Below are 10926 nucleotides of genomic sequence, written 5' to 3' on the forward strand. Positions count from 1 at the left end.
ACAGGGGCTCGAATAGTAAGGAGATCCCAGGAACTATGTATGTACGTATATGTAACACGTGATAAGAATGTATAAAAGATAACACGGAATCGACTCAACTGAAAAGTAACAACGTGATCTACTTATTCCGTCGGTAATGGGACATTTTTTTTACATAACACCTACAACGAGACGATTATGTTGGCAGTGAATGAAGGCAGCTATTGTATAGCTGCGGAATCTAAAAAGCATATACGAGATGAATCTAAGGTAAAAAGAAGTTTGCTTGAAAATTATATATATATATATATATTATTTATGTTCAGCATTAATGCTGTTGAATTTATCGCTTGTCTGAGGTGTGCTGATCGTTCCAGCTTATTTTACACTTTCTGTGTTTTATATTTTTTTCAAGTTCCTCTATTTCACTCTTTAGTTGTAACTCGACTGCGCATACAACTGATTTTGGCCCTTTTTTTTTCCTCATTATTCATTCTCTACTTCTCTAAACGTTCGAAAACAAACTTCTATCTGTGATCATATATAATAGACATGAGTCTCATAAGAGACTGTACATACCATGATTTCTGCACAGCAATCAACATCACAATGAGATCGTTATTTTCTTTAACGTCTTACTATCTATAGTACATCTTAAAACGTATTTTTTCTTATAATTTGTGTAATCTACTGTTTGTTTACAGTAGAGGTCCCATTCTACTGATCGTTAATATACTCGTATCGATATTAAAGCAGTTAATGCAATAACGTTTCGGATTAAACAACATTACAAATTAAAATATATGAAACTAGTTAAAAACTCTTATACATATAAATTTTTTACTTTAAGCACACACTAAAACTCCTATATAACGCGGTACTTTGTTAATCTCTTTCTGATTTGTCTTGAACGGAAACGTAAAATATTGCAATGTGTGAGAGAAAATTTAATTTATAATTGAAAAACTATAAAATTTTGAGTATCGTATAACGCAGAATCTCCCGCGTTATAGAGGAATTTATTATAGAGTAAAATATACAGAATCCTTTTTGCTGTATACATATAATAAAACTTTGGACTATAATTTAAACGTCTCTTCAACTTCATTGTAGGAATGGTATAAATATACAACGTTAAAACTTTACGCAACGCATTCGTTTCAGATTTTAATAAATTGTTATTATTTGTCACAACAATTTGTGTGTCACTGCAATCAGATAACAAAAATCAATGCCCATAATTAAATCAGTACAACAACTTTAAAAGCAACTTAATAGAAGAAAAAGCTTGTACTTATACCATTAATGCAAAGAAATTCTCTTTAGACGTGGTGTTATTGATGTCATGAATTCAGTATGAATAACTTTACAACAATTATGTATCTTATAAAGAGAAAAAAAATTTTTAAATTGAGAAAGAATTTACAGTAATTGTGAGCTCTCTAGAGTTTCACTCTAGAGTTTCACAGAATTTACTCTGATTGAAATTTTTTTTTTTTTTTTTTACTTTTTAATCAAATAAAAATAAATTGTTACTTGCAAATATTTTGTTGTAAATTTAGATGTTTTCAATGAGAGATAGCGTTATAAATTAGGCAATCATGATATATCTGTGCATTATGAAATGGATGGATTACAGCGTCATCATTTATACAGGAAATTAAATTGAAACTGTTTTTGCGTTATTTGTTTTGCGTGTGTCAGTACAAATGTTTGATGTCCTAGCATGATGGCAAAGCTATGATAGTATTTACACTTTTTTTTTATGTCTTAGATCAGTGGCTAGTTTAATGACAAGCGTTCGAACAAACTAAACTTAGATCCATCGTTGCACACAAATAGATATTATTTTTATTATTTCCAATTTAACAATCATAAAATTGTACAATACGAGAACAAGAGTCTACATTATTACAAATGTCTAGCCGACAATATTATTATTATTATTATTTACGCTTACAGCAAATATTACTTTGGAAGAACATTGCCACCACACTCAAAATGTATTTTATTTATTGAGTTAATTTCCTCGCTTTGTGCATCGCTTTCTCTGCGCAAAAGAAATGAGAGAAGAATAACATTGCAAAACAGAAGGTAATTATAAATGCTTGATAAAAAATAAAAATATAATAGGCACCGATTCAAGCAGTAAATTGTATATAGAACATCCGCCTTCAATGTATCATAATTCTCTCTTATGCATTTCGCTTAATTTTCTGTGCATTACAAAAGTTCCCGAGGAATAACGATGTAGAGCACTGGAAAATGCAATACACACAACTCCATCAGAATGGCGGATAGTTTTGAATGGGCAACACAACCGAAGGAATTGGTGGCATCGGGAGTGTATGTATGAACGTGGGATGATTCGGCTGAACCATAACTAAAGTATGCTGCTGATTGGCCATGAAAGAGTTGTACTGAGCAGTACTGTATTGTGAATAAGTATTAACTGTATCAGTGGTATTTTTGTAACAAAACGTGCCGGATGTGTGGCAAGGTAGGGGCCCTTGAATAGGACCCCAAGCCAGCTGCTAGCATCTCCGATTGTGCCAATGTGTCATGTAGTCTTGATAGCTTACAGTAACCTTCTCACTTTGATACCGCGTCAACTTCACGCTGCGTCTAATGTCTGGTGTGACTAAGCCTTTATAACCGCCCTTATGTAGTAAAGAATCTATCGTTTGAATCTGGTTCCAGCCTGTGCAGACAAAACACACATTGATCTCTGATAGACTACGTATTTAAAAAACAAATCGTGATGACCGATTACATCTATAACAGATCACTAGTTATAACATATAATCATTCATCACAAACCTTGCTCAGTAGCAACATCAGGTAAATAAGTAGCGGTTCTTTTGTTGCCTTTTTCGTTGTGGAATTCAATGCGAATTCCATGGACTCCTATTTCCCAATCTAAGTAGTCCACGCCGTCCTCAAAGTGCCGCAGTATAGAGACACTTACATGTAAACGCGGAAGTTCGTCTCGTGTTATAGGATTGAATCGTGAATCCTTGAAAGCACTGTAAAAAAAAAAAAAAAAAACACATCTTACATATAACGTATAATAACGATTACATATAACGCGCACTCCAAACTTCTGCAATTAAATTAAACTCGAAGAAATCTATATTACCTGGTAGTAGCGTATTCTCTAAGTCCTGCATGTAAGTGCATGGCATTAAATGTACCTATGCAGCCACGAAGTCGCATATCCTTGCCAATAGTCCATGTTACAAACAAGGGACTAAAAATACAAAAAAGAATGTGTATTGCCAATGACAGAATAATCACAGGCTTCAAACCGAGCGTTATTAACAATGTATTCTCTAGAATAACTCCACTTTTTGTTTTGAATTTATTTGACTAAAGGTATATTAATGAGAAATAAACCATGAACGTTTTGTCTTGTAAAACTAACTTAATAAAATTGAATAACATTAAAGTATTTTTATTTTATACTAAGAATGTTATTCTAAATATTCAAAACCATAAGATTTCAGTATTTGTTGTATGTAATGTTAAAACTATTATTTTTATAAATTGACATACATAGTCTATGTTAGTATTACTTTGTTAAATTAAATAGCTATAGGAAACACCTATTAAAAATACAATCATTCTATGATCAATAAAATTATTTTCAAAACAAGGAGCAAAGCGAGATAAAGAAACAAGAGAGCACAAGTAAGATAAATATTGATATATTTATTTATCAAAGATCAAAGGGAGTTAGAGTGATGTGTAACTACAAGAGGATCCTAAAAGATTTGATTTACATTTCGGTAAACTAGAACACACAACAAATGCTTTCAGGTCATGCAACCTTTGTGTTGGCAGCACGAGCACAAGAAAGCGGAAGATGCCGAAAATACAAGACATGTATTTTGCGGAAAGACGCGTCGTCGTCGAGGAGGCGCTTGTGAATATCCTAATCGTCTCTCTTTCTTCTCTTTAACCATTATAACGAGCTATGACAAAAAAAAAAAAAAATACAAAAGCAAACGACTGGCTTCAACAAAGAGACACGTTGGCGTGGGCAGGCGGGAGAAAGAAAAAGGAAGACAGAAGCGCGGAGAAAAGTTGGTAGTACGTAGAGGGGGAGGGCGGGAAGTGCGCACGGGGAAAGCTATGAGAGAGCGACAAAGATGCGGCTCGCGACGCATAGTCGGAACAGATCGGGAGGGAGGAAAATGGTTAGGACGAGCAGCAGCTAAAGTAGCGGATCTACTCACAACGCTTCGTTGCTGAAGTTGGGCGGTTTCGGTGGATCGAGTTGGTGCAGCTGGCAGTAGAGAACATCGAAGCAGTAGAAGCCCATTTCGGGTTGCACGATTGGCGTATTACGTATACGCGTACCGTTCAGCAAGGCCGTGCCGTTGCACGGGACACTCGTGGTGTTGTTGTTAAGTTTTTGCTTCTTTGTACCGCAACAGCCAGCAGCCATGTTTCTCTTTTGTCACGACCCGAACTGCGGACACGCTCGGTCCACAATCCGTCTTCGTCCCGTTTTTATTCGCTTGTCGCGACCACTGCCGCTGCCGCCGCCGCCGCCGCCGTCGTCGTCGTCGTCGTCGTAGCGTGCCGTGTCGCGCGCGCGCCCCGTCAGATGGCGCGGCTGTTGCCAAAACAGCTGTTTCACTGTCCACCATCTCTTTTTTTCTCATCGCTCTCACTCGCGCTCCAATACAAAAGAAAATAAACAACTTTTGTTTGTTGTCATCCGCACGTGTCTTCGTCGTCGTCGTCGTCATCTTTGTGTCTTTTTTACGATTGTGTCAACAGCAGGTGGCAACATTTCCCGTGAAGCGAACTATCGTGAACCACGCGTAGTATTATTGTTTGGGAAAAAATAAAAAAGCGGAAAATTGACTACCGCTACTCTTTTTCTTAGCTGCGTGAAACGCACACTTCCGCATCCGGCGTGGAAATGCCAGTTATGATGATACATATTCAACTCGGAAGTGCCTATTCCAAACAGTAATGATCTGAGTACCTATTATTATGAAACCATCTGTTATCTATCTCTATTATGGAACTATTCGGAATCACAATTCGTAGTTTCTTCTTTTGAAAAAAAAAAAAAAAAAAAAACATCAAAAACGATAATAGTCGGAATTATTCAATGAAATCGATTTCAAAGTATTCTGAAATATATCTCCAAGTTCACAAAACCATAAAAGAAAACTGTGTTACATTAATTTTAACTTACAAAATACAACACGCGCGAAACTCCACTAAAATGAATACTAATTAAATTAATTAATACGTTTTTCTAATCTTTTTTGAAAAATATTTATTTTTCATAAAACACAACTTTGTCTAAGAGAGGAATATCTTTTTTTCGAACATTTATAAAACACATCTTCGTCCGCGAATTCAACTTCAAGATCTACACACGAAAACTTATAAACTTTTTTTAAACTTACACAATATAGATTATTTAAATTAAAGAATTTATACACAATAATTCCGTATACAATTCCGTATATCTTTTTTTTTTTATCTAAAGTTCTATTTGTCGTTACATAAATCTTCAGAAGACAGCTCACATAGCTAATGGAAGAACCGAGCGCGAACATTCTCGAATTCCGTAAAATTGTCAACTTGACATATTTTCCAACGCGATTTTACTTACCGCGCGAATCGCGATTATAATCGGTGTCTCTCGCAAATTCCATTTTGCACCCTCGTTCACCTGTACGTTGTTGCGAGAGTGGACGCGCCGATTGTCGCACGACGATGTGACACAACTACGCCGTTCGCAGAAAACACAACAAGCGAGCCGGCGTGAAAACGCGAACGGAGCACACTGTGAAGAAAAACATCGCGAGAACACTTTTGCTCGATATAACGAGCAAGACGAGACGAATTTTCGGATTCGCGATTTCTCGCGTGAGACGCGAAAGAAAACGGGCACGACGGAAAAACTAACACGGGAGAAAACACGCGACTCTCATCGCCGTCCGGAACACGACGACGCGCAATATGCCGACGCCCGTACGGTCGGACAACCGCATCCGCCGGAAGAATCATCGTCGACCACTTGAACGGAAAATTGTCACGAACGACGGACAATTACAGCCGGCATCCCGCGTACACGCTCGTGCGTCGCGAACATGTGCGGATATGTACGCACGTCCGCGAGGCGGTGCATTTTGTATGTCAATCCGGCTGGTGCGTCGCGACGCCGATCGTCTCGCACTTGCGCGGGAACGCGGCGCCATCTAGCAGCCGCTTTTTCTCGTACGAAATATAGATACATGTTGCAATCGTTGCAACAAATAATTTGATAAATTAGAGATATTATATTGCGATATATTTCTAACGCAAATATAATTTCTGGCGATTATGGGCGATGTTCCAATCGATCAAATATGACGTAACGTTAAACACATTCATGCACGAAAATCTGTCTAGTTATTTCAAAATTCCTCTCTCTTTTACGTTCAAATTAAAAATCTCTTCAGTTTGCATCCTAGGACTTCGAAAGAAGGGATGACACTCGGGGAAAATTAACTGCAATAATACGTTTTTTTATGACAATATAAAACTTTTTATTTCGTTAATCTGCGTCGCAGCGGCTGTTGCCTGCAATTTATCTTAAATGTGATTTATTTCGTATATTGACGTCTTCTTATGTTTGAATCTGCTGTATTCGGACGATCAATAAATATAATAGCTCTTTTGTGTTGCATTATTAGCTTACAAGTGCGATCAGACATGTATAATACTCTCATGTGATCAAATATATAATACAGTAATTTTTTTTGTGTCAGATGCGATATTAAATATACAACACGCAATGTGTAATAAATATAAGCGAGAAAACGAAGTGTGTTTCAAAAATTATTTACATTATTTCTTTATATATTACGGTGCGTATTAATTACTGAGAAAACACTGCGTGAGAATTTTTTGACTCTCGTATAAATTATTTATTCTATTCAATTATAAAATGCACATGTCTGTCGTATAATTTCCTCGTGGCAGTTTCACATACACACACACACACACACGCGCGCAAAATACAGAGAGAATAACATTAAGCAAGTCCGTATACGAGATACGATTGATATTGAGCTTATTAACGATGTATCCAATATGTAATAGCGATTATTTTAATGTACATATGTTAATAACATCAAGAATTCGTGTTTTACAGGTGTATTTTTTTCATTGTATTCTCTTTCTGGATAAAAATCCAGACAAATATGAATATATATAAATTTGCTTGTATATCAAGCAAACAATATAGTTACAACATTGGTTAGAACTATATATATGTTTCGTTTTTTCGCCTGTGAAAAAGTGCATCGTTTTTTTATGCGTGTGTAAAGAATAATTCATTACACAAACATCGAGTCTCATAGGCCAAATGAGCATATATATAATGCGGATATGCGGATGGCAGTTGATCGCACGTTGTGTGCCGAGAGACTCAGAAGGCAATATTACAGGAACTCACTTGCTATTTATCGATGCAAAAATTTTGAAGCAACAATGATAAAAAGCAATGACGAATTGTTTTTAAACAATCAATGCTTTTTATAATAAAGCAGGAACAAAGCAAGAAAAAGCACATACCCATATCCAATAACAAATTTCTATTGATTGTGCTAACGAATATGTATACCTACGTTAATATAGAAACGTATAACAAGATAACAATAAATTGGCAGTGTTCAATGCCTGCTATGTGTTTTGAAAATAGCTGGCGGTTAACAAAAGATGCAGAATTGACGTTGAAAAATATCTCACAGATTTGTCCAATACAATATTTTAGTTTATATTATAAATTTTGTGTTTTTTTTTCAGCAATTGCAACGTATATAATTTGCGCGACAACTTACATTCGGGGGGGGGTAGATGCCGAGCGCGAAAAATCCGCAATCGCAGCACAAAAATTATAAATTGAATAATACTTAAAATCACAATGAGATCTTTATAGCTTCTTACTTTATATCTAACGCTTATAACTAATATTCAATTTTTATCTATATAATTGTTATATATATATATATATATTTATATTTCTTTATTTTACAAGTTAAATAAATCAACCACAGAGAAAGTGTTTACTCTTTCTCTTTTTAAAAATTACTTTAAAGTTATTTTAATAAAACACAAAAATTGCAACATTCACGTAATAACACGACTAAAAATTTACTATCAAAGAATACATCAATAAAAATTATTTATAAATAAAACTTTTAAAGTTTGCCAAATATATTTGAGCTTTGCGTCTATAAAAATAAGTTATATGTGATATGCAAAAGATAAAACAATCCCGTTATATCTCAATTTTGTACATTGAATCTTGTAAGTAGGCAGTGAAGTTTAGGCGTAATCACTGTCCCATAAACGTGTTCATTGCCCGTTTATGTATTCACCGTACTCTGATCATGTTGTTTTGTAATATGGTGGCAACGCTAATTGCTGTTGTATATAAGAGCAAGTAAATTTTTAACATTTATTAAGAATTAAGCCAAGCTCCTTCTATTTTTTGTTTAACAATAACTTTTGGAAAAAATATATCAATGTGCGATATATATATACATATATATCGGAGCAATTTTCAACAATTAGACAGTGCCATCATACGTAAACAAGTTGTATTATTATTATTATTATTATCCTCGAGACGGAGACTGTAATATCATAGACGGGAGGTTGTGTACACTGAGACACAGAAATACGCACCACTTTAAACAGTGGAAAATTGCGAGAAATAATCGTCTCCAGTGTCATTTCCGCTTGCGTACTCCGCGCTCTGCGGCGTCCTGCGTCGAGAAGCGGTGGGACGGTCGCGTATAAAGCGGTGCAGGTAAGTAGGATGGACCTGCACCGTCCCACCAAAGAGATGGATTACTACGTATCGGTACCATAACCGGAGGAATTGAAGGCAAAGGTAATGGATGTATAAACCGATTTGGTGACGCCACAATTTGCGAACTTGACTGACCGGGCACAAAGGAATTGTACCGGGCGTTATTATCGTGTCGCAGATGGGACAACGTGGCTGCATGTGCGTTATTGTACCGTGCTTCAGCGGATCGTTGAAGCAGGGGTCCTGAACTAGGACCCCAGGCGATTTGCTAGCATCTCCGATTGTGACAGTGTGTCATGTACTCTTGATAGCTCACAGTCACTTCTTCGCTCTGATATCGAGTTAATTTTAAGCTACGACGAATATCTGGCGTAACCAGGCCCTTGAAGCCACCCTTATGCAGTAAAGAATCTATTGTTTGTATCTGGTCCCATCCTAGACACATTTAAAAGATTATTTCTCAGTCAATCTCACTACTTGAGCTCCACTAATTGTTTACATTTTACAGATACGCACCTTGCTCCATAGCTACACTGGGCAAGTAAGTAGCCGTTCGCTTGTTACCCTTTTCATTGTGAAATTCTATGCGGATTCCGTGCACGCCCACTTCCCAATCTAAATAGTCGACACCGTCTTCGAAATGCCGTAATATCGACACGCTCACGTGCAAACGCGGTAGTTCGTCTCGAGTAATGGGATTAAATCGAGAATCTTTGAACGCACTTTAAAATACATAAAAAAAAAATACGTGTCAACATATGGTGTTACTATTTATTATTTACACTTTATCACGATGTCTACTTAATGTTTTGGAAAAAAGACCATTAAGTTTTATTTGTTTTTGCCAGTTTTGTTTAAATTGTATAAGACACGATTAGAATATATTATTTTATAGAATAATTATATTAACTTCTTATTTTTATTAAAAATGTAAAATAAATTTAATTAAAATTTTTAGTAATTTTTTAAGAATCTTATTTTTTTTCAGTAGACATCTTGATTATAAAATCATCCGTTTATCTTACCTAGTTGTTGCATATTCGCGAAGACCAGCATGTAAATGCATCGCATTAAAAGTACCGATACAACCTCGTAATCTCATATCTTTTCCTATTGTCCAAGTCACAAATAAAGGGCTGGAAAAAATATATATTTATTGTATTATAAATTTCATTCGGTTTCTATTTCACGATTGTCAAGGAACAAACATTGGAAAAACGTGAAAATCGATCGACGCGAGTTCGAAGTATAAGTAAAATATATTACAAACACGCGAATATAATCTGATAATTTTTTATGTATACGTGTATGATACATACATTATATAAGTATACATGTATTACATTTACATTTCCATATCCGTGACATCGAAATTCGATGATTTAACAAATTTAAATTTTACGAATTTTTGATTTTCACGACTCGATCGCACAACGCGCGCGCAAGAAAGACACGCAGCGCATCATTGCGGCTGAAGGAGAACAACAGTTGACGCGACGCGCGAGCGAGACAGACGTGCGAGACACGCACGAGAGAAACAAAGAGAAACAGAGGTAGCATCGCGCGTAGCATGCAACTCACAATGCCTCGTTGCTGAAGTTGGGCGCCTTTGGCGGATCCAACTGATGTAGCTGGCAATAAAGCACGTCGAAGCAGAAAAAACCCATTTCTGGCTGAGCGATCGTTGTGGGTTTTCTGAGGTGGGGCGCGCCGTGTCGAATGACCGGGCCGTCGCAAGGCGACAGGCCGCTCGGCGCCGCGGCGCCGCCGCCACCCAGCCTCTGCTTCTTCGCGCCGCAACAGCCAGCGGCCATGTTTCTCTTAGACAGGTCACCGTCAAGCACTTGCGTCAAGGTTCGCCTTTTCGTGTGTTGTTCACCACGCGTGTCTTCACCGCGGCGTGTCCTACGTCGACGACGTCGTCGACGCGCGCCCGATCGCGCCCGCGCTCCGCTAGATGTCGAGCTGGCGGTCGCCCGAACAGCTGTTTCATTACCCGCCATTTGTAATCTGACGCTCGCGTCATCGCGCCATTGATATTGTAATTAGCGGCTGCACCGCGCGCGAGAACCTGACCGCGATCATGCGCGTTTACCGCAGCCAGTGACGCCAGC

At 37.1% G+C, this 10926-nt stretch overlaps 1 protein-coding gene across 1 annotated transcript; it reads right to left on the bottom strand.

Annotated features, from left to right (window-relative positions):
• Positions 1-950: 950 nt before the first annotated feature.
• LOC109855692 lies at positions 951-10696 on the bottom strand. Its single transcript, XM_020430200.1, is given in 10 exon segments — positions 951-2680; positions 2800-3005; positions 3119-3229; positions 4218-4464; positions 7570-7618; positions 8748-9004; positions 9101-9247; positions 9329-9534; positions 9838-9948; positions 10394-10696. Coding segments are annotated over 10 exon segments (1734 nt in total). The 5' UTR covers positions 10627-10696; the 3' UTR covers positions 951-2513.
• Between the last annotated feature and the right edge of the window lie 230 nt (positions 10697-10926).

The sequence above is a fragment of the Pseudomyrmex gracilis genome, unplaced genomic scaffold (assembly GCF_002006095.1).
Source record: "Pseudomyrmex gracilis isolate BER0280 unplaced genomic scaffold, ASM200609v1 scaffold_96, whole genome shotgun sequence".
In the NCBI taxonomy this organism is placed as follows: domain Eukaryota; kingdom Metazoa; phylum Arthropoda; class Insecta; order Hymenoptera; family Formicidae; genus Pseudomyrmex; species Pseudomyrmex gracilis.